The sequence below is a fragment of the Notolepis coatsorum genome (genome assembly GCF_963971535.1).
Source record: "Notolepis coatsorum genome assembly, chromosome: 14".
Taxonomy (NCBI): domain Eukaryota; kingdom Metazoa; phylum Chordata; class Actinopteri; order Aulopiformes; family Paralepididae; genus Notolepis; species Notolepis coatsorum.
This window is the reverse complement of record NC_140178.1, coordinates 66,197,332-66,222,601: the sequence shown is the minus strand read 5'-3', so window position 1 is coordinate 66,222,601 and position 25,270 is coordinate 66,197,332. Positions and strand designations below refer to the sequence as shown.

The window sequence follows — 25,270 nt, the reverse complement described above, 5'->3', positions numbered from 1 at the left end:
CGAGACCTCTTGATGTACGCCCAGTTCACCGTGATCACCGACCACAACCCGTTGAAACACCTAGGTACGGCCAACCTGGGAGCAGTGGAGCAGCGCTGGAACGCTCGGCTCGCAGAGTACGACTTCGTGGTCCAGTACAAGCCTGGCCGACTCAACCAGAACGCCGACGCCCTGTCTCGCATGCCGATGCGGACCGAGCCTGAAGTAGAAGACACCGAAAAAGACTTCCTAACAATACCTGCGACCGGCACTCACACCCGTCAGGGTCTACCGGAACGGACCGCCTCCTTGTGCGCCCCCGCCTCAGTCGCCCGCGATGGCTACGTCCTGGTCCCAGCGGAAGAAGTACGGGCCCTGCTAGGCCCCGAGAGACCGACCGAGACGTGGGAGGTCCCGAGCGCCAGTGCATGTCGGATAGCGACACAGAAGGGGAACAGCGGGTATGACTGGGCGGAAATGCGGCAGCTACAGGCGGACGATCCCGAGTTGGGTCCGGTGTGGCGGGCAGTAACCCGGGGAGTCCCTCCCACCAAAGTACAGTTGAAGGAGGGAGACTCGAAACTCCGCAAGTTATACGGGCAGTGGGAGCGGTTTCGTCTGCACCAACAAGTACTGTTTCGACGCGTCAGTGACCCCCGTGACGGGGAGGAGGTTCTGCAGCTGGTGGTGCCCACGGCCCTGCGACGGAGGATCTACGAGACCCAACATGAGGATGGAGGACACTACGGAGGGCGAGGGACGGTGGACCTGATGAGGCGAAGTTATTACTGGATCGGGATGACGGAGGGTGGTCGGTGGGTGGCTATGAGAACGTACTGGTACTGACTGACATGTTCACCAGATTCACTATTGCCATACCGACCAAAGATCAGACGGCGAAGACCACCGCCGCCGCCATCATCAAGCATTGGTTCGTGTATTACGGTTGCCCTGCCCGACTCCATGCCGACCAAGGGCGTAATTTCGAGTCGAGCGTCATCAAGGAACTCTGCCGACTGTACGGAATCTCCAAGAGCCGCACCACGCCCTACCACCCCCAGGGGAATGGGCAATGTGAGAGGTTCAACCGGACGATGCACGACATGCTGCGGAGTCTGCCCGCGGAGAAGAAGCGAGACTGGAAGTAGCACCTACCCGAGTTGGTACTCACGTACAACTGCCACGTGCACTCCTCCACGGGGTACTCCCCCTTCTACCTGCTCTTCGGAAGGGACGCCAGAAAGCCCCGAGATGTCCTGGGGGGCCGAGACGTCATCCAGGAGGGAGCGGGGGACCTAGACGAGTGGGTACAGAGTCACCACGAGCGACTAAAGGCCGCTGCCGAGGCCGCCGAGGCCACGGCGAAGCAGGCGTCTCATCGACGCAAGAGGATTTATGACGGGAAGAGCAGAGGTGCACTCCTGCGGGCCGGGGACCGGGTCCTGATACGCGACCACCGAACCCGGGGCCGTAACAAGATACAGGACAAGTGGGAGCCTACGTCGTACGTGGTAGTGAAGCAGAGCCACGAAGGGACACCCGTGTTCACAGTCAGGCCTGAAACAGGGGGTCCCGAGAGGACCGTGCATCGAGACCAGCTCAAGACCTGTCCGTTTCCGGCCTCCGACCCGGAAGCAAGGGTGAGGGCCCCTCGACAGACCCCTGTGGCGCTGCGGAGCTCGTCCGAATCAGACAGTGGAGATGCTTTCGAGTGCCGTCGAGAACCGCATCCTAGGGCGTGTAACCACCCCAGGCCCGTGCGGGACGCCCCTGAAGAGGCAGCGAACGCCGGGTCAGACGCGGAGTCGACCCCCTCAGGAGAGGATGGGGAGGAAGGCGGAGACGGAGTCGAAGAAGAGGCCGCTGGCGGTCCACCGATGGCCCCGGAGGGCGAGGCCGTGGTCCATGACCCGCCCACGGACACAGAAGAATCCGATCGGAGATGGGGGGAGTGGAACCCCCCAGAGTGGAACCAGCCCGGCCCCACAGGAGCACCAGAGGTCGGCTACCCGTTCGGTATCGCCAGGACTACGTGCTCAAGAGTGTGTTTGTTGAACAGTGTGTCCAACTCATGAAGGAGTGTGTGAAACTGTTAGCATAATGTGAGTGTCGATCGATGTGTGAAACTGTTGGTCTCAGGACCGTTGTCATGCATGCGTTGGTTGGTGTTGTTGTTAACTTGCAGAGGACTTAGCAAGTTCAAAGTGGGGGGAAATGTAGCAGCCTGAAAATATTGTCTATTATTCAGAACTGCTGACTTGTGTTTTATATCCCCTTTGTACACAAAGACATCATTGATATTCCCACGAGCAATGATGTGAGTTTCTCTTCCTTCTATCGGCTGGCGTATGGACCATACACAGTATCGCTGGACCATATTCAACATCCTCCCCTGTGTGACTAGTAGGCGGGACCAGCAGGGGGCGGTGTCAGGCAGAGAGTGTCGGAGAGAGATGGGACGAGATATATGGAGGCGGAAGGCGGAAGGAGATCCTCTTCGGCAGTGAACTTGACCACGAACAGTCGCAACGGGTGTGCTCTGGGAGAGCCCTGTTGCAGAAGTTATGTTGGAGGGCCCCGTGGGATAGCGACGGGTGATAGGAAGTACTTGCTAGTTGACGTGATATCCTCGAAGTACCAGCGATGGTGTGTGAGCAAACGGTACAGAACAAAGCACAAACGTTATCGGGTTATAGTAGTTACTGTGTGCGGTATAAGTAGCGTGCGGCTAACGGCATATCTGAGTCCTTAGTAGTCGGGTTATAGTAGTTACAGTGTGACGGTATAGAGTGCGAGCCCAGATACGCGCGTGGACCTACAACCAGTCTGCTCCGGCTGCCTGCAATCAGTCTGCCCCGGCTACCTGCGACCAGATCTGCACCTGGCTGCCTGCAGCCTACGGGAGTTCGCCCCGTCCAGCAGAGGTCGTCATCGCCCAGCACACGCTCTCAGCCGGCGCTGCCTCTCTGCTCCAGCTCCGCCTGCTAGTATCCTCACCGAGAGCGTTCGACGCCATCTTGCCTTCCGGACGACAGTGGCGTGGCAAGGCGGCCATTTCGGATGAGTACAAATGGGCATTGATGCTCCCGAGCTATTATACAGTATACAGTGTGGTGCAGCCTGCGGGCGAAGTTAACGTTGCTACTACCGTTCAATAGGGGAACCCCAAACAATATATGCCGGCATTAAGATAGGACTTTTGTTGGTATTTTGTGGGCCCACCCTTTTGCTTTCTTTTTATTTCCTTTGAGTGTGATACCGTGTTGATGTTTAATAATATTTTCCCATCTAGTTAACCCTTTCACTGTGGTGAAGTTACAGACCTGGGCCCTCATTTATCAACCTGACGTACGCACAGATATGTGCGTAACCCGTGCGTACGATCATTTCTAAGCAAAGTGTGGGATTTATCAATTTGAACTTGTGCTTGACTTTGTTCGTATATTTAAGCACAGGTCGGACCATGCGTAGTTGGCGCCCGGTGGTAGAATATTTTTACAACGCGGAAATAAGCACTGACTGCGCTCCGCGTAACTCAACTCGTTATTATTTTGCGCATATATTGCAGAAATACGGGAACGTTTTGATTATATTTAAAAGGCTTTGCCATTGTTAAACGTAATAAGTGGAACCCCGAAGCTGTAAGCAGAATACAAGTCATATGAACACCCACGATATAAACGCATTGCAATGAGAACAGACAGAGGTTATTTGTTGAGTGTATGTGTATACAAAACCCTTGCAATAAATGTGTCTTAAATGAATGAAAAGCATACATGCTCTGGACACAGAGCATATATCGTGTGGGTGATATCATGACTTGTATTCTGTGTCAAAGCCTAAATCAAAACGTCCCCGTATTTCTGCAATCTATGCGCAAAATAATAACGATTTGAGTTCTAACAAAGAACGTATTACATGCTGGTAGGCTGATAGAGTAAACTATGATATGAATATGAATATGATATGATATAAAGGTATACTGGTCCGTCCGCGAGGATATCGAGGACTCGAGTTGGGGGACCCTGATGTAAACAAGACAAAAGTCTTTCTCTGGTCTGCATCCCCTTAACAATTGTGTGTATTGAGCCGTACTGTATTGTACCCATTCTGCAATCTGTTAAATAAAGTTTTCATTCATTCAGCCATTAAATGCAATTTGAGAATATAGGCTAAAGCGACGGCCTATACTATAGCCTATACATATTATTTAATGTTTTCATAAGCGTAAAGATACAACAGCTAGATTAATGATCAAGTTAGTTTACTGTATGCAGGCTTCGCAGGGCTGTGTGTTATTATATGCGCAAGTTACTGTTGCATAATGTAGGCTATGGGCTGGCTGCTATTATATGTACTTCATATAGGCTGCCTAATACCAACAACAAAATAGATTGTATCATATGCCTCTACACACATTATATTATACACATCATATTATATCTTGGTTCGGCAGCGCCTCTGTGAACAATCTCTCAGAGTTTGCTCCATCAGTAATCAGTAATGTGAACGGGATTCCACTTGGTCAATGTACAGATAATCTGCGATGCGCATTTTGGCTGATAATGTGCCGGTGGCCGGAGTCTCATTCATATTCACTTAAATGCAGATCATAGTTATCCACTGAAGCCATATGACTCTGACCAGAACGGGCTCATGACGAGCGCACATAATAGGCATTAGAGCGCAGAGTTGTCTGTGAACTTGGCAACTTCATTGGATTTATTTATTCTCTAAAAATATCTATAATCATACGATTAAATATTGTTTAAAATAAAACGCTAAATACTATTATTCTGTGTGTCATGTTTCCAAATAAGATTGTTCACAACGGGAAATGCTGTATACGTTCAATTTGTTGGTTGGACCTCGGTGATCAATCTCGCTCTCAGTGAAGTCTCTCAGAGTTTGCTCGGGTTAGTCCACTTTTCTACATTTCATGGGGGTGTTCCATTACCGTATATGGTTAATCGGGGCGGTTCTGGTATGCAAATACTTAAAACAGTGCACAAGCTCAAACTTAGGATCAAAGTCATATTTATCAAGACAGGTGTGCGTAGGACCTGTGTACGCACGTGTGATAAGTCCCGTTTTCTTTGTGCGTGCACACATTCTAAATTCTGTGCTTACGTATGAAAATAGAATACTTTCTGAGAAAAATTGATAAATGAGGGCCCTGGTGTATTATAAATAAAGCCTAGAGAGGTATTACTCTTGCCGTATAATAATAAAGCCTTTTGAGGTATTATACAGAGTGAAGACCCAGACGTGGGCGATGAGTCAAACACGTTGAAGTATATTATCCCTGACAGTAACCCAGGGGTGGGTGTATAATATACGTGTTCATGAGGTATGGAGTTACAAGCAGCACTATAGTGGGACTTCAGTCCAATTGGTCACTTATATTAAATCATTGTAGCGAACCAGAATAAGTAACATTAAAGAAGTAGATGGGAGATTGGTGTGTGTGTCTATCCATGAGCCGTTTGACAATCCTTTTGGTGTGGGTAACGTTAACCTAATTAACCCCTTCCTATTCCACCTTTCCCTTTTCATTGTAAGGTATCTAGGGTCATTGAGGGAGGGTACTGCTTGCGGGGGGAACTCAGGGTATTTATTTACAATTCAGTCACTAGGTGTGGGAGGGTTTAAGGAGCAACTGGGGGAAGTGGGAACGTGTTGGGGAGTACTGCTGACCGCCCTGCTGCAGGGGAGGAAGACCAGAGTACCAGACCAGGTTGGTAAATCCCGGGCCCCATCCACTCACACTCCAGTCTACGCCCCAGGCCCAAAGACGAGGGTGCAGTCAGACTGAGCTCTACTGTGTCCAGCTACCTCGTGACTACCAGCAACCGTTCCCACGAAGCAGGGATAATCCACCCTGCTACACATAGTTTTTCACACATTCATTTAGTTTGACAGTTATTGAGAGTAAATTTGTTTTAATATGGCCACCAGGGATGTCACGGACATTGGCTTTTAATTACAGCACCATGAAATGATGTGGATGGGAAAAAATAGCAATACCTTGTCTTATAGGGACTGCGCTACCTTATAATTTCATTGAACTGTAATTAACACCTCACAAGGATTCACTATTCCTGATGACTTCACTGGTGGCCATATCCAAACGAGTTTACTCTCGATAACTAAATGAAGGTGTGCAAGGCTGTTTAGGTTTTTTGTATGTGTGAGATTATGTGCAAAATAAAGTGCCCCCTTTAATGAAAGTCGAATTTAAACGAGAGATTGTTACACCTGACCCCACCACATGTATTAGACAACAGTCCTATAAATAAAATAAAAGATAAATGGTTTAATATCCATTAAACTGGCTCCTCCAGTTTCACATTAAAAAAAGCACGGTCTTGATCCACAGGGGGAAAAGGTCCTGATTGCAGATTCCATTCTCTCCAAAATCAATGCTATAATTAGTTACTGTATTTGTTGTTTGATATCCTCTGAGCCTGTTGCAGGCAATATTTATTATCAGTGATGTGTGTGTTAACACATTTTATATAAGCAGAAAAACAGACAAGCAAACCCCTGATTTCAAAGGAATTGTGGTGAAAAGAAATGTTAGTTCATTCACATGGTTTTTACTGAGTGCTCCTTTTTTTCTGCTGAGAATGGTGACCGTGGAGGTTAACAAAAGCTCACTTGAGCAAGTAGGATCCAAACCACTCCGCTCTCCAGTCCGTCTCGTCAAAGACCAATGTCCTCACGCCAGGACGAGGAAACTCAATGCCAGGAGACTGTAGGCAGTGATCCAGAGTTGAGCGGACTGACAGCCAAACCACAGACGGTCTTTTTTTTTTTTAGGAAATGATAACTTGCATAATGCCTCTGAATAAGATAGTTTCATGAGGAAAGTGGCCCGATGTCTATTTGAATCACTGTCCCGTCCCAATGGAGAGGGACTAAGAGGCAGAAGAGGGCAGAGAGGGTCCCACTGGAACAGCAGTGTGCATCAGTGCTTGATAATGGTATGTCGCACACAAAAATGTAACTTACAAGTAACAGTATTTTAAGTGTATATAGGGTCAAATTATTGTAACTTGTTTGATCACTCTACCAAGATACTTGAGGAAATGCCTGAAATACCTCATTATTGGAATAAGTTGGCATTTTCTTTATTTAATTTTTTTTTTAATGTTTTACTTGTTTTAAGAAAATAGCTTGCTTCAATCTTGAATTAGGTATGTTTGTGAGATTTTCTTTAGGTTATACTACAAGACCTTTTAAGATGCATACATCTGAATGTTGCACCAGGTTTCTTCGTTGTTTTAATTTGATGTCTTCACCCAGACACCCTACTGTCTTTCTGAGGTGTTGATGTTTCCGCATCTCAGGACATACTGTATTACTGTAAGGTGGTGAGTGGGAGAACACAGAGCATGCACAGGTGATCAGGTGTAGGAAAACATCAGTATCAAGAATTATAAAATCCACACACTGTTAAAACATGCTCCAGCATTACGACCCTGATTCAATTAAATTCAGAATTGAATTTGAATTGAGGATCCTGATGAAGATCCTTTGATCGAAATGTTGATCACAATACATGGACTTAACCCATGTCACACTTAAGCCTATCGCCTGCCAGCTATCTTCCTCTTTATATGATATCCTCAAGCTACAGAATACAGATGAGAGAACAGTCGGATATTGGCAAGATTAGCCAGGATACTAATTCAGATTCAGATGACTTTATTCACCATATTGTTTGTACAAATGGAACGTGATTCGACATTTACAGTGCATGCTTATTTTGTCACAATTAAGAACAACAGTAAATAAATAATTATATAATAATTATACTTCATAGTAGTATTTTGGACACACTGATGCAAAACATCATACAATGTGTCACTGTCAATAATACTCATGGAGCTCATTCTACCATCAAATGATCTCAGGATTCACCATTGCCAGTTCATATTGACAATCACAACACTGACACTGTTGACAGTTGTTACCATAGATATCTATAGAACACTAGATAGCTTAAGGCGGAGTCACCAGCGTCACTGAACCGCCGCCATCTTGGGGCAGTCAGCCTTGAGTGAGAGTGAGTGAGCTGCACAGACAAAAATACTCATAACTCGCTGAAATATTGACGGATTTACAAACGGTTTGGTTTGCTATAAACATCAAAGATGTAGTTATGATACTGCATACTTATAAAAAAAAAATCTTTTAAAGATGTTTTTTTTTTACAAACCGCTTGAATCATAGCCACTTAATAAACCAAACTTGTAGCACAAGTTTAGTCAAATGTTCTTTATATTCATACAGTATGTCAGTCAAATAGAAAATGAATGGGTGAGACTATAATAAAGCATATACAGTAGTACTACATGGTATTGCATGGTACTACATGGCAGTATAGCGTACTACATGATACAACAGAATATGACCATGGTAGTGCAGGGTACAACATGGTATTGTAGGTTAATACAGAGTACTGCAGTGTATTACATGGTACTGGTAGTGGTAGTACATATTAACTGTTCTAGGTTCTCTTGATATAAATTCTAGTAATTTGCATGTATATGTAAAGAGAATACAAATCCACTGCAAATATTAATAATAATAATAATAATAATAATAATAATAATAATAATAATAATAATAATAATAATAATAAATTCAATTTGTACCGCACTTTATATTTGTAAAAATCTCAAAGTGCTACAGGAGATAAAGACAAAAAGTTAAATGAATAAAACAATTAAAATTAATAAAACAACCAATGAAATGGAAGAACATAAAAATAAAATAGATTAAAATAATAAAAAAAAAAAAATGAATAGAAGTAAAAAGAAAAGTAAAAGAAAAATTCAGGCAAAAGCCTTGTTACAATTAACAATTGTAGTAAATACATATTAATAAATAAATCCCCCCCCCCCCCCCCCCCCAATACACCCACACTATTGTTCTGGCATTTTGTCAACCATGCGTTGAAACAGGGCCAAGAAGCGATCTGTTTTCCTCCCCCTCAAATGTATATACTCTCTTTTAGAAACTCTGTCTCTTAACTCATTCAACGCCAATCACGGAAAAAGTCGGGTTAACTCGCCAACCGTTCAGTGCCAATCACGAGAAAAGTCGAGTTTTAATCGTTATTTCTTTTATTAGCTATATCCATTCATTTTTATCCATCCAGCCTGATGTTATCATTGGGAATGGGTCTGAGCTCGCAAAAGGGCAAATACCGCCGCCTACGCCTTCCAGCAGGTATTGCACTCTATTAGAAATGGTGTAGTTTCTTTTCAGGGCCGATCTGAGCCGTGCGGGCGGGGTTTAAATACTCCGGCAGGACTCGAATTTACAACTATGGCATGGAACAGTAACCCCGCCCGCCCGTTCATGTGTAACGCTTGGTAATGTGGGATGGACCTCCACAAGCAGTATTTGGAATGGCGATCAGATAATTGGATAATCCGTTTTGTACATGTTGACTGGAAGCAACTCACTGACAATCGACGGGGTGTATTAGAACCATAGCTATAATATAAGATATATTTTAAGCACTCGCAAATCTTGCAGTCCCCCCATTGATTAAAGCGGTGGCGTACTAGCGCCCTCTGGCCCCATTAAGCGATGACGCAGTATGAGTTAAACAGTACTGTACATTTTTATATCTTGTATGTCATAAATATCTGGATGTAACAGTACTGTTTATCTGTATGTCATAAATGTTATTGTAGACACCTGAATATGTCTAACAATAATTCAATGTGTCTAACTCTAATTCCTTGTACTCTACTGTGTTCATGATAACGTTGTGTAACTTGTTGACCCGTCTTGATTCTCCATCTCCTAATATTGACATTTAGTAGTGGGACATGGCACTGGACTGCCACCAGGGGGAGCTGGTGCGACCAGTGGAGGTTTCTCTATGACAACACGTGAAACACAAATTCACTCATAATTCATAATTATTATTAATTTACATATACCTATATATATATATATATATATATATATATATTATTTTTTTCTTCAAAAATTGCCAAAATTGCCAGCTCTGAGCAGGCTTGCACTGCAGTAATGCATGCAGTAATTATTCGTGCAGAATAACTGCACAGGTTGACCCAGGGTTAAATAAATAATAAATAATAGCCAATCAAAATAGGCTATTAATGTCATCTAAGCACGGTCTGTGCATTTAAACTCTTGCCATTGAATGGAGGATTTAATGATTGACAGCCCTTGACATCCAATACACAGAGGTTGAATGATTGGCAGCCTTGCAAATACAATCAGAGTATGGCTCCTACGACTGCAGCTCTGTAGCTACACGGCTGTTTCTCCCCTCGCGGGATTGATTGATTGAACATTTTATTAACAGAGCACTGAGAGCAGTCACGTTCGAAACCTCTATATTAGTGTATCTAACATTTAGCACTTTAATAGGGGGGGGGGGGGGGGGGGGGCGCTTGATTGTGATGGAGATATGAAGACTGTGAGGCGGGCCAGGGAGTCTGCTTCCCCTGTGTCTCATTGCGGCCAATAAGGCTGCTGATGGTTGTCCTGAAGCAGGGTGGGAACAGCAGCACGTCGTGCCGAGCCTTTCATGTGTGATTCACCAGTACATTGCCACTTGTGCTCAACCTCCAGAAGGCTCATAGCAGCAGCCATCTGTACCACCGCCAACAACTCCGGGGGATCATTTCTGAACACCTGGCACCTGAGGTTTTCTGAGTCAGCCATCTGGCATGCTGTCGTCCTTAGCGATGCATCGAGAGCACAAGAATGGGAAGTCACACAGACCTGCTTCACTCTAGAGACTGTACACTGTCAGCTGTGGTTTGGTCATGGGCGTAGAACTTCATTTGATAATAATTCCAAAACCATTTCGATTCATTCCTCAATGGTCGTTTTTGCTTGTACATCCTTAAAATGCCTGCCATAGAATGATTTACAATGTCATGGCAGTCAGTGTTGGTTTGCTGCATGCAAAGACTATGTATTACTTTGACAAAGGCATACATTAGAAACACTTCACACTTTTGAGTCTCATGCGCTGTCCATGCGTATAACAATGCTGATTCAAGGTGTAATGAAGTGATTACCATGATGCACTGAGAAGGGCCATTTATTCTTCTTTCATTTGGGTCCTGTGGTCTCGGGACTGTACCATGTGGATAAACAGTGATTCTCCAGTTCTTGTGATGTGAGTTTAGCAATAGATTAGAGTCCTGAACATTTATTATGCGTCTATTATTCTGCACTACTTGTTCTGCATCTGACCATCATTGTAGAAAAGGGGCACATGGTTTCTTACTGTGCTTCTGGGTCGGTCTGTGCTGCAGTTCTGTATCACACTAGCTCCCGCTCTGCGTCTCATTGCATATATCTCGCTTCAGCATATATACACTGAATAAATTTCAAAATGTACCTTTAAATGCCAGCATTCCACACCCCCATCCGCTTACCTATATAAGCAGGGGTGGTGCCACACACTCATCTCCTTCTCAAATTTCATCACAAGCAACGTGTTGCTATATGCCCACTTGACGTGGAGAAAAATATTTACTCTGAGGAAAGGAAGAACAAGGAGATACGTTGACATCATATCTTTATTTTCTCTCTCACTATTTTCGAGAAAATACGGCGATATTGTCTTCGTACTGGAGTGTCTGGAAGATGATGATCATTCTAAAATCCTCCACCGGTTTTCGTATTGGGAGCACGCCGCTGCATGCCTCTCAACTGCAGTTCCTTGCTGTGTTGGTTGGGGTGAAACCTTTCAGGGCACAGCTGAACTGTAGGACGCGCCGCTGTTGTGAGAAGCGGTGGGTTTTAGGTTGGGTGAGTACTGTTTGCTTGCGGCTCCACTTGTCTGTTAGTGCTATGGGGGCTAACTGACAATGTTTACGAACACCGGCCCCAGTTTAAGGTCTTTTGGTTCAGCCTCTTGGGCAGCAGCGGAAGACCTTGATCTGAAGCCCATTATAGTTTGACTAGTGGGCCACGACCATTAACACTGGTGATCCCTGTGTTTTCTGGACGAGTGGATATCTCTCTGTCACCGTGTTAAGGCCCCATCTTTCATAACCAAATGAGATTATTCCCTCACGAGGAGATATGGGCATAGATGTTCTTTAGCGGAAGATCTGTGTTCAAAGTCAGCTACACAGGCCAGTTGGGTATTGTGCTGGCTCCGTCGGGTGTTGGTAAAATCACCGTTGTAAAACTGTGTTAACATCTTGTTTCTCTTTTCTCTTAAAAAGTGAGGAGGGTTTCAGAACGGCGGCCTGTCTGGGTGAGTGTTATATCATTGTGTACAAGTTCAGGTGATAGCTGCTTAGCTTACGGTTAGCCAGTCAGCTGTTAGCTGCGGCGTTAGCCTGCTGTGATCACTGCGTAGCCTACATAGGTTGGGCCTACTGTTAGCCAGTCAGCTGTTAGCTGCGGCGCTAGCCTGCTGTCATCACTAGGAAACGTTAGCTTGCTGCTATCGGCCAAGGCCCAGCGCGGGGTAGCTCCGGCTCCTCGCGCGCCGCCGCGAGCTCCCCTCTGGTCGCGTGCGCCGTTCGCTCGGCGTCTCGCGGGCAGGGGCAGTAGCGACCGACGGTTGGAGCGGCCGTTAGCTTAATGCTACTTTGTTGAATGTGCTTTGATTATAACATGTTTTAAACACTCTTGACTACGACGTCATCTTTGACAGAGGATGTTCGTCGAACCTGTCCTGGGCCAGGACGGCAAAGCCTGCGTCAACAAAGGGGACCGTAGCGACGGGTTGGAGCGGCGACGCTGCCCAGATCGAACAACACAGGACGGCTGTGTTTTCTACGGTGTCTTGAGACTGCACTTCGTTGATCTACGCTCCGGGTAGGCCCGGTCTGACCAGACCTTGTACACTTCTTCTGGCTTTCCCTTCTAAATGTTTTGTAAATAACGATGTTTTCCAAAACGAGTGTTACTGCACTACATTTAGGATACGACGCGAGTTGTGTGTGAATTGTCTTGTCACTAGGTATTTAGCTTCTCCGTGCAAATCGGGTTGTTGTTTCAGATGTGAAAATGATCTGGTTTGTTGTGTTGAGAAACATCATGTGTGTTTATATGTACCGTGTACTCACAACTAAGGGGGTTAACTAACCTATAAAGCTATGCTTAGTGACAAATGAGTAAAGAATATTCTTTTCTCAGCCTGTAATGACAATGAACAATGTGTTCACATATTAACAGGTTTTCCTGTTTTAACTGGCCGTATTAAGGGTAAAGTAGGAGGATTGTGTTTCCCCCCGGTTCCCTGGGGACTTCTTCATCCTCCTATCAGACATGTTGTTGCACTACATTGTGTCTTTGTGTGGTAGGGATGCGATGTAACCCTTAGCTTGATTGCTGAGGTTGTGCTAAGACTGCTGGAGAAACTTTATTTTCCTAAAAGAAAAGATTGTTTGGTCGCTTTCGTGTGTGCTTAGCAAGGCCTGTGGCCGATACTAATCGAGAATTATGTATTCTCTCATTATGAAAAACGGCGTTCCTCTGTAGAGTGTTTTTGCCATTTTTTGTAGGTGATGATGGGTTGTGTGTGTCATGTGACCTACAACTGGGTTGGACTGGCCACAGAAGCACATGTGTAAGTTTGGTACCGGGGCTCTTGAAGAGCCCTCTCTATTCTGTGTTTTTTTTCCTTAGTAAAAATCAGATAGCAGGTTAGCTCATGCGCTGTGTGAAGCTGTCAGACGCTTCATAGAGCTGACTATGACTGTGTCATACTCTTTTTTTGTCATTACATCGTATCATGGGTGTGGGGTCGTAAAGGGGTGACCTGGTAACCTTTCCTCTTCCCCTTTTTTCTGTTGGTCAGGGGTACACCCCCTGTCCTTCAAGGTTCCTGTCACGTTGCGGTCTCGCACGTTACGGGGTGAGGGGGGGGGGGGGGGGGGGGTAGTTTCATGGTCCCACGGCCTGGAATATTGGGCGTGTGCACCGCAGAAATTCCCCCGCCATAGAGTACGTCACCGTGCGCGTCTCTGTTGGTAGGAGTTCCGTGTGCTGTTCAGGTCCATGTGATGGATCTGTTTCGGGGGGTGGTCAGGGCTCCTCCTCACCAAGCTCCTATTCGGGCCTTCTGTGAGTTGGGACTCCTCCTTCCATGTGAGGGAGCCTCCTTCAGAGTACAGAGCCTCCTCCTCAGATTGTCAAGGTGAGTGGACCCTCTAGAAGGAGTCCTACTCTATTGTGTATGTATTCGATTCAATTAGATTATTGAGTGTGTATGGGTTCAGTGCCTCCTCCCCGGAGAGCCCTAAATCCAATTTTTTACATGGCTCAAGGTGCAATATATTCTTTTCAATCTGTACAGCTCGCGTGGGAAGTCTCTCTGGGGATTCCCGTCTCCTTCCTATGGGAGGGTGGTGGGATGTAAAAATGTGAAATTTTTACCCCCGGCTGTGTAGACTGGGATACATACTGTTGGTGCTTCCTTCTTTTCTACTAAAAAGAGTTGGAGTTAGGAAGTGTCACACCCCTCTTGTCATTCCCCATGGCGCCTTGGGGATTCAATGACAGGTCTAAATAGCCTGTTCATTGATGTGGGTGTGTCCCGACGCACGTATAGTGCTAGCTCGGGGTGTTCTGTAAACAGGCGACTGACTGGCACGCCTTGGTTGCTTGAGGTTAAAACGGCGTTTTTATAAAGCAACTGGGATGGAGGTTTTTCCTCTTCCGACGACAAAATCCAACGACCTGGTTTTTGTCATAGACGGATTCTCGTTCATGTCTGGGGGATGATGACGGAATGGATCTGAACATATGTAGAGGGGTCTCACGCCCTGGGGGTGGGCCACCGGGCGCGGTTCGCCCGAACGTCTGGGTGGCGCCTTCTTTTCATGTTTAAGATCAACACGCATATCTGCCCCTTCTCCTGGAGTAGGCATGTCGGCGTGGTTAGGGCACGGGACTGGTTCTGGTCACGCTGGTCCGGATCAGTTGAACCCGTTGTCCGCCGGGGATGCAGATCTGCTGTTCTGGTACCCTGAGGGACTTGGGCTTTTTTCAGGGGGAAAAATGCCAGGTTGGTCCGGGTGTCACAGGGTTAAGCACTATGGAGACCCTGGTTGGGTACGTTTTTTACTCAGCACTGTTGTAATGGCTTACGGCCATGCCAACCTGTACACGCTCGATCTCGTCAGATCTCGGCCGCTACACAGGTTGGTCCTGGTTAGTACTTGGTTGGGAGACCGCCTGGGAATACCAAGTACGGTGTGCTTGGGGCTGGTTCTCCATTCTTTTTCGCTCCTCTCTCACGCATGGCGAAGAGGGGCCTGTTGGGGTGGTCTTTGACCTCCTCTGGTGACCCTGTGCTTCCCGTGTCGCCGGGCCCGGTCCGAAGTAATGTTTCGTCGACCCGTAGGCCTGGGTTAACCTTTTTTGGAAAACTAAAACACTTGTACTGCGGTATAGCCGGTGTATACCCGCAGGTGTGTTTTGGAGTTTTTTCTTGAGGGGTTATAGGAACAACCACCGCATTGAGTAACACCAAGGTGGTTGATTCCCTGGTGTGTTGGAGCAGTGTCAACTCCCGGGTTCACCGTTTGAGGGTGCCCCTGCACGTTCATGACGTCTGCCAATCGTGTCAGCCTTCTCTGCCTCAACCCCTCTGGGTGGGTTTTTTTTAATGGAGGCTTGGTCATGCAACACCGCCAGCTTACGCCCCTTCCGCCGGGGCGGCTGTGTTCAGCTGTCTCCTCTGGCGCCTGTCTCGTCCGCAGTCTCCAGGCTAGGGTTAACAGCCTGTTGCCTGGTTTTTTCCCCGGTGCGCTGCCTGCTTCCGTTGGTTAACCTTTTTTGTGTGCTTACGGCCATGCTGACTGCCTGTTCTGCAGGGTCAGTGTGCCAGGCGGTGTACTATTGGGGGGACAGGGCCTGCTCGGCTGAGGGGCCTTTGTCCGAATACGCTGGCGATGTGGGGGGCGGGGTCACTAAGTGCCCACCTGGTGGGGTCTTGATGCTGGCATCATGGACTTCTCCGGGCCCCCGTTCCAGGGGGTCCAGTCCCTTTGGTGGGTTTGGGTCTTCCTTCGCGCTCCGCTGCTACGGCCTTGCCACAGGGTTGGGTTTGCCCTTGACCCCGTGATTCTGGGGGCAGTAACGAGGTTGTTTCCTCCGTTCGTTCCCGGGTGGCATGCGGGTTGTGCGTGTGTGTAGTCGTGGGGTCAAGCCACGGTCTGCTCACCCTGTGCGTTGAGTTGCTTGAGTGCCTCTTCGCACGGTCGGGTCCGTCGCCCTCCCGGGAAACCTCTAATAGGGGAGGTGCCCTCCATTAGGGGGGGTCGGGGGGGCTCGGTCCTCCCTGATCTGATGGCTGTGGGGGGCCTCAGCGGGGTGTATTTGTCGAGCTTCTAGCTCCCGCTCAGCTCCTATTATGCAATGAGACGCAGAGCGGGAGCTAGTGTGATACAGAACGTTAGGTTATGACTATAACCAAGTTCTTTTTTTTTAACTTACATTTTTATTTGCATTTTTGATTTACAAACATCTCAGACAATACAATTAAACAGACAGAAACAATAAAGAAAAAATTATTACATCAAAAAGAATAGTGATGCACCGATGTGAAAATGGTGGCCGATACCGATAACCGACATTAATATTGCTGTTCTGGCCGGCACCGACATCCACCGATGTCGACATCTCTGCACAGAAAACACTTTTTTATGATAATCAAACAAAGAGCTACTTTCCAAAACGCATACTTTTTTTTACTTTTGTAACTTATTTTCAGAAATTACTGATATTTTGAAACAATTTAAGGCCAAAACATGTAAAAAGAAAAAATAATATTAAATTTTAATAAAAAAAAAAGAAAAAATTATATCGGCCCTATCTTGATATCGGGCCGATACCGATGTGTAAAAAAAACGGCCATATCGGCCGATATTATGTCAGCGGCCAATATATCGTGCATCACTAAAAAAGAAAACAAAAATAAAAGAAAGGGGGTGACATGGGTTCAACGGTCAATTCTATCTTTACCTTGTTTATTTACATTTCAATTTATTTTATAGTTCCCTTGTTCCCTTTTCATTCTTTTTTTTAAACAATATGTTTATAGGTATTTTCTTTTTTTTTTTTCAGTTTAACAGCATCAGTTCAACAGTTCAACAACCATACAAAAGGAAATGCTGCCAACTGCCCCCCCCCTCCCCGAGTTACAGAAAAATAGATGCATATTAACCCCCCCCCCCCCCTGAAAAATATATAAAAAAAAAAAAAAAAAACGGCCAGACCCCCCCTCCCTTCCCCCAGACTAGGACCTCGACAAATTCAGTTTTTTCTTTTTTTTTACACATTTTGAGAGTTTTGTAAACCCAGTTACACCCGTCTAACAGGTGCCCATACTTCTACACCAAACAAATAAATGTCTACCATTACATCTTTTCTCTTCAAAGAGCAACTAATAACATTTACAGTATCATTCATTGCAATATATACCCTTCAGAAAGACAAAAGGGAGCTTCAATAATAGCCTATATCATCAACCTACTATGTAATCTGTTCTAAGTATTGCCTAAACCCAGCCCAGCATTTATCAAAGAGACGTGGTTTTTTCTTAAGATTGAACATTATTTTCTCTGATGCCATGTACGAAGAGATTTCACTAAGCCACATAGACATGGGGGGGGGATTCAGCACTTTTCCACAGCATGGCAATACACTTGTTCCCTGCAATCATGGCCAATTTAATGATCCGCACCTTGCCTCTCTTATCTGGAGAAATGTCAGACATGTCTCCTAATAATGCTAATTTAGGTGTACATGGGATCTCAAGACCTGTGACCTCTTCGAGAGTCTCCCAAATTGAGCCCCAGTAAGGTCTCAGTTTGTTACATTCCCAGAACATGTGGAGCAGGCTACCTGTTTCCGTTGAGCACCTAGGGCAAAGGTCAGAGATAGCCTCATTCATCCTGTGAAGTCTTTCCGGCGTAAAATAGGTTCTATGGAGAATGTTAAATTGCATAAGTTTATGTCGAGTGTTATATGAAAAAGATAGTGCAGACTCACATAGTGATTCCCATTCATCTTCATCAAAGGTACAGTCCAGGTCCCACTCCCATTTGTTCTTGGCATTTAGGGGTATAATTTCTGTACTGGTCAGGATTCTATCATATGTTAATGATAGGATGCCTCTAGTGTGAATAACTCCTTTTAGAATATCATCTATGAGGAGGGGTTTTGGAAGAGTGGAGTTTCCTCCCTGACCTGTACCTATGAAGTGTCTGACCTGTAGGTATTTAAAGAAATTAGTAGTTGGAAGGTGGAAGGCGGCACGTAACTGTTCAAAGGACATAAGTATGTTATTATCAAATAGGTCCCCAAAAGTTTTAATTCCCTGAGTGTACCACTTCTTGGTGATGCCATCTCTAAGTGATTCTGGCAAAGCTGGATTGTTGTGGAAGGGAGTCTTCCTGTGAAATGCAATAAAGCTACCAAGATGTGTCTGAATCTCAAACCATGTTCTTGCTGTGTGTTTAATAAATGGGTTATCTGAACAATTCTTCAGGGTGTGGTACTTCCTGATAAAAGGAATTCCGGCCAGCGGTACGTCCATCGTATGGCATTGTTCTATTTGTCTCCAGGCAGGGGAATTAGTCGACTCATTCTGCCAAATCCACAGAGCCCTTGTCTGTGCAGCCCAGTAATAGCGTTGGAAGTCCGGGAGTTTCAGTCCACCACACTGGGGGGAATTATATAGGGTTTTAATTTTAATTCTAGGGACCTTCCTTCTCCATATGAATGCAGATATTATCCTTTGTAATTTCTTGAAGAAGTTCTTATGTATAGATATAGGGAGGGTTTGAAAAAGATAGAGAAATTTAGGTAGGATGTTCATCTTAATGCAGTTCACACGTCCGATTAGCGAGAGAGGCAGCTGCATCCATCTATCTAGGTCCTTCTCCACCTTTTTAAGTAGTGGGTCATGATTTAGTAAGAAAATTGTATCTATTTGGTTCGGGATTTTTAGACCCAAATATGTTACAAATTGTGAGTTCCACTGGAAGGGGAAATTGGACCTTGGCATTTTTTCGGCTAGTGAGTTAAGTGGCATGGCCACGCTTTTTTGTGCATTAATCTTGTAGCCTGAGATTACATTATACTTTGACAGTGTTTCCATAAGGGCAGGCATGGATGAGTCGAGATTGGTTAGAAACAGGACTATGTCGTCCGCGTATAAAGAGATGACATGGCTCTCAGGACCCACCTTGATCCCACTAATAGCTTTATGTGACCTTATTGCTATAGCCAGGGGTTCGATTACCAGCGCAAAAAGTGTCGGGGAAAGAGGGCAACCCTGCCTAGTACCGCGCCTTAGAGGGAAAGAAGGTGAAATCTCTGAGTTGGTCTGTATCCTGGCTGTAGGGTTAAGGTACAGCATATGGATCATTCTTAGCATATTTGGGCCAAAGTTCATTTTTTGTAGAACAGCGAAGAGAAAGTGCCACTCTACTCGGTCAAATGCCTTCTCCGCGTCCAACGAGATCGCTATGACTGGGTCTTCTATGGATTTGGCACAATGCGTCAAGTTAAGAAATCTTCTCACGTTGTCTATTAATGAGCGATTTTGTATGAAACCGGTCTGGTCCGTATTAATAAGTGAGGAGGTTACTCTCTCAAGTCGAGTGGCTATGATTTTAGTAAATATTTTATATTCGTTGGAAAGGATCGAAATTGGTCTGTACGACCCGCATAAGGTAGGGTCCTTCCCTGGTTTTGGCAGGACTATAATAAGAGCTTGCTCAAGGGTATCAGGTAGTTGGTCATTCTCAATAGAGTAGTTGAACATTTCTAGGAGAGGGTCTATCAATTTGCTAATAAATGCCTTGTAGAAGTCTATGGAGAAGCCGTCCGGCCCTGGAGCTTTCCCTGGCGTCAGTTTTGATAAGGCATCTAGTATTTCTTGCTTAGTTATCGCCTCGTCAAGGACCCCCCTTGTGCCTTTTGTTATCGTAGGTATGTCTAGGTTGTCCAAGAACTCACACATCTCCTGTCTCTTCTCCCCCTGCGAGGAGTAGAGAGACTTGTAGAAGTCTGAGAAGGCCCGATTTATGAGCAGTGGGTTCCGGGTCAACTCCCCTTTGTCGCTTACCCTAATGGCCGGTATACACCTAGCGGCATCCTCCCTTCTAATTTGCCACGCTAGTAGTTTCCCTGCCTTGTCACCCTGCTCATAGTAGCGATGTTTCAACCTTGACATAGCGTTTTCTACCTCTCGCGAGGTGATAGTGTTATATTCTGCCTTTTTTGCCGTTATCTGAACCAATAAGGTCTGTGATTGTAATAGGGAGTGTTGATTTTCAAGCGCTTTTATATCAGACTCTAGTGAGCGTAATTTGGTTTGATATTGTTTCTTTTTCCAGGAAGAATAACTAATAATGTAGCCTCTTATGTAAGCTTTAAGGGTCTCCCAGACTATAGCTGGTGAGGCCGAGCCCCTATTACTCAATAAATACCAGTCCAACTGTTTGTTAATTAATTTGACAAAATCCTCAGCGTTATTTAGAAAATTAGGAAACCTCCAGCGTTTGGAGTTTGTGTGAGAGTCGCTTAAGGCTATTTTAGTCAAAAGGGGGGCGTGGTCTGAGTGTGTCATGGCTAAGTATTCGCAGGACGAAACAAGATGGAGTTTTGCTGTATGTATAAAGAACGTATCAATCCTAGAGTAGCTGTTGTGCATGTGTGAGTAGAAGCTGTATTCCCTTTGAGATGCATGCCCCTCCCGCCATGTATCCAACAAATTAAGATCCATAAGTTCTTTTTTAAGAGCCTTGGCCGCTGAGGTCAAAGGTTTAGGGGTAGGGGAGGATCTGTCCATAGCAGGGTCTAATACCAGGTTAAAGTCACCACCAATTATAAGTTCTGAAGGGGCGCATGTCACTTTAAGAAAAAGGTTCACATAGAAGTTAGGGTCATCGTGGTTCGGACCATATACATTCAGCATAGTGACCAGTTGGTCTCCCATATATCCCCTGACTAAAATATATCTTCCCCCTTTATCCTTTTCAACTAGGTTCGGTTGGAAGGGGATCCCTCTTCTTACCAGAATAGCCACCCCCCTTGCTGACGATGTGAATGAGGAGAAAAATATTTGCCCTTGCCATTGTTTCCCCAGTTTACTGTGCTCTGCGTCATCCAAGTGAGACTCTTGCAGGAAGGCCACGTCTATTTGATGTCTTCTGATGAAGCTAAGCACTTTACGGCGTTTAACTTGCCGGTTAAGACCATTAATATTCCAACTCAGAAACGAGTATGTCATTCACCCATGTGGTTGGTATAGCTGGTTAGTAGGACACTGGGATACCTGAAAACATGGTATACAATACCTAGATGTGTAAACATTATAAACCAATTCACAAAAACAGTCCTGTCTGAACCCCTCCCTTTTCCCCTTAATGCCCCCCCCCCCCCTTCCCATAAAAAAAAAATCCCCCTGGCCTATAAATCCTCCCGTACTCTTGCGTAGTACCATACCCTATCCTAACCAAGTTCTGTTAACACTAGTGGACGCTCAGCGTCTAGACGCCGCTGCGGCCCTTGATTTTTCATTGTGGTGAAATTTGTTGGGAAGGAGATGAGTGTGTGGCACCACCCCTGCTTATATAGGTAAGCGGATGGGGGTGTGGCCAGATGAATGCTGGCATTTAAAGGTACATTTTGAAATTTATTCAGTGTATATATGCTGAAGCGAGATATATGCAATGAGACGCAGAGCGTCCACTAGTGTTAACAGAACTTGGTTATAGTCATAACCTAACGTTAATCTCTTACACAGGGTGTTGAGTCTAGAAAGGGCCTGGGTGAACAGCATGTAATAAGTGATAATAGGTCAAGTTCATTATTATCATCAGTTCCTGTTCGGCTTTTGTGAAGCTGCATAAACTGATTTTATTAGGGTCTTTTGATTTGATTAAATAATAAGATAAGTCAGAGTACCAATACTAGTGAGTTGTGGTGGGTCAGGCAGACTTAAGATTAATTTCCCGAGTGTTATCTAGACGTTGCTACACAAAGATCCAAAACCAAATCCCTTCACCATGTAATTGAAAAATACAAATGATTGTGATTAGGGATGTTCGATGTTGGCTTTTTTACGGATATAAAAAAAATGAAATAATTTCAGGTAACTAACATTGCATATTTTTTTTTTTGTTGTAGCCTCCCACCCCCCCTTCCCTCAAAAGGATTTTGCTTTTTGTTCAGGCTGCTTTTGTATATAATAATTTGTTCTTACTAGCTTGCCTGGGTTAATAGAGGTTAAATAAAAATAAAATAAAAACAATAATTTCCGATATTACATTTTAATGCCAATATCGGCCGATAATATCAGTAGGCTGATAATATCGGACATCTCTAATTGTGATTTGCGCTCTCTCCCATAGCTGTCCTCCTGAAGCAGGAGGTGGCACTGGAGAATGGTGCCACAGTTCTGAATCACACCATGTCTCTGGTGCAGCGCATGGATACCCTGCTGGCCAACGGGAACGGCAGTGACGTGACCCTGCGGGTGCAGACCATCTCCACGGACGAGGTGAAGGTGATCCAGGCTCACACCCTGGTGCTCACCCTGCAGACCGAGGTGTTCGAGGAGCTGCTCCTCAGCCACAACAGCAGCACCCTGGTCCTGAGGGAGGCCGCCGACTGTGCTGCCGTCTTCGACAAGTTTGTCAGGTGAGAAGAGTGACGGGAGAGCAGACCCCGGTTGTGTCTCAATGCCTTGAATAAGTAACTCTGGTTTAGGGGTTAACGTTAGATGAAATCCAAATTGTAGTTCCAATGTTGTAGTTTCATTTAGATAGCATTTTACAAATTTGATGATGCAAAAAAATATTGAGATCTTGATTTTTTCATCCTCCCTTAAAAATATATAATAATATCTCAACATTATACTTGTTGTGGATGACTCGCATACAATGTACGTCTGATAGTGAGCATGTGGCTTTATATCTTCGAGTGACTCAGAAATGTTGTCAGAATAAAAATGAAATGGCTCAACCCTCATAGTTACATTCTTATCCCTAAGCAGTGCTTTGTAGACCTTAGATGAATAATCCAGCCCTCATTTCCCCCCTGCAGATATATATACTGTGGTGATATCTCTGTGCGCCTGGATCAGGCCATTCCTCTACATAAGCTGGCCAGCAAGTATCGCGTTTGGAGTTTGCAGCAGGGCCTGACGCAGTACATGACCCAGCATCTGTCCAGCGAGTCGCCATCAGGTCACGTGGTGGTCTGGTACCAGTATGCCATGCAAATCGGGGACTTGTCTCTGCGAGACAGCTGCCTCCAGTACCTGTCCTGGAACCTGTCCTCCGTGCTGCAGAGTGGAGAGTGGGGCTCCATCAGTGATGACCTGCTCCTGTCCATGCTCCAGCGTTCTGACCTCATTCTGCACAGCGAGCTGGAGCTGTATGAGGCTCTGGAGGCCTGGATCAGCCAGAACCAGCCTTCTGGCCTGACTGGGAGAGCGCCCTGTGGTCTGTCCGATACGGCATGATCCCTCCTCAGCACCTCTTCCGTCTGCAGAAGCAGTCCCCTCTCATGCTGAAGTATTACGAGTCCATCCGTGACCTCATGTACTTGGCCTTCCAGTTCCATTCCGCCTCCCCTATTCAGCTGGCCAAGTACTTTGATGTCAACTGCAGCATCTTCACCCCCCGTAACTACTTGTCATCCTCCTGGGGCTCTCCTTGGATCATCAACAACCCCACCCGTGACGACCGCAGCTACAGCTTCCAGATCCAGCTGGGGCCCAGCGGCCATGACGCCAACAAAAGGGTGACATGGAATGCGCTGTTCTCCCCCCGCTGGCTCCCGCTCAGTGTCAGATCCACCTACACCGAGGTGGGTGCCATGCAGCCCACCCGCACCGATGGAGGCCGCCCACGCATCATTGTCACACCTGCCACCTCCAGTCCAGACTTTGCCGGCGTGAGCTTCCAGAAAACAGTGATCGTGATGGCAAGGCAGCAGGGGAAAGTGGTGGTCCGCCACGTCTATAACTTCCACCAGAGCACAGAAGAGGCTGGGGACTTCCTGGCGGAGGCCGACCTGCAGCGCCGCGTGTCAGAGTACCTCATTGACAGCTCACTCTACCTGCACATCGTGGTGAAGCCCCTCTACCACACCCTCATTGTTGCTAAGAAGTGAGGACAGGGGGTTGGTGGTGCCTCACTTTCAGTTGTCCAACCCCCACTTCTCCCCACCCTCCACACCTCATCCTCCCTCAGCCGACACAGTCATACAAACACATTCAGAACAATACTCATATCACAACTTGTGTGTCTTGGCCTGGTATCTGACATCTCTAGTATTAGCAACTTTTTGCAATAGTGTTCAGTTTTGTCTTCCAACTATTTAGTAAAGAGATGTCCGGTACCAGAAATGGGCTCACTAAACAGCAATTTGAAGTTAGTTGATCAGCAATTACTTTTTGATTTTCCTACAGTGGGTATTTAATCAATTCATAAAAAACGTTTACGAACAGTATAAAATGTTCTTTCTTTAATGTCCGGCTGTTTCCTTGGTTGTTTGTTATTATATATTCTGTATTACATTATTGTTCATATTATCTGCATAGTTTTAGAAGTTTTGCTTATAAATCAGTGTTTGCTACTGATTTCATTGTATGGAATTTCACTATGGTGCTACTGTACCACAATCCCTCTGAGAAAAGTATGCTGTAGGTCTATTTCTAGCATCCCACAAATTTGTAGTTTATAGCATTATAGTTATAATTATAGTATTTCAACAATACCATGTTTATTTTACATTACAAAATGTATAAATTGAAGTATAATTCCTGTATCAATGTTGCTTTGAATTCTGTAGATTATATGCAAGATGTTAGGCGACTTCTGAGTTCCCCCACTTCTTTATTTTTGTTTTACTGTAGTGCTTCAATTGGTGTTTAATTTCTGTTGTAGGCCTATGTGGTGTTACCCTCAACTGTTGGGTTTACTAAAAAATTACATCTCCACTACCCTTTTCATCCTGAATAAAAACAAGAAATTGTTCATTTAGTCTGTTGCTCACTATTTATGCAATTACCCAGTGCACGTTTTCATTAGTCATAGAAAGTCATTTAAGACGAATAAATCATTTAAGTTCCATTTCAAACTATTTATTTTGTATGTACATGAATGTCACATTATGTATATTTCTTATGTAGCATAGACCACTGCACTTAAATTAATTCCCAAGTCGATCTGCACTTTCTCTGCAAGCTATAGTAACTTTTCCGCACCTACTCCCGAACTCTGCATGCACAGAT

General features: G+C 45.4%; 1 protein-coding gene across 1 annotated transcript; it reads left to right on the top strand.

Moving 5' to 3' along the window:
• Positions 1-1,856: 1,856 nt before the first annotated feature.
• On the top strand, positions 1,857-24,147 carry LOC311240551 (BTB/POZ domain-containing protein 17-like; the record flags this gene model as incomplete). Its single annotated transcript, XM_084329129.1, is given in 5 exon segments — positions 1,857-1,979; positions 21,773-21,797; positions 22,380-22,668; positions 23,074-23,456; positions 23,459-24,147. Coding segments are annotated over 5 exon segments (1,509 nt in total).
• Positions 24,148-25,270: the final 1,123 nt, after the last annotated feature.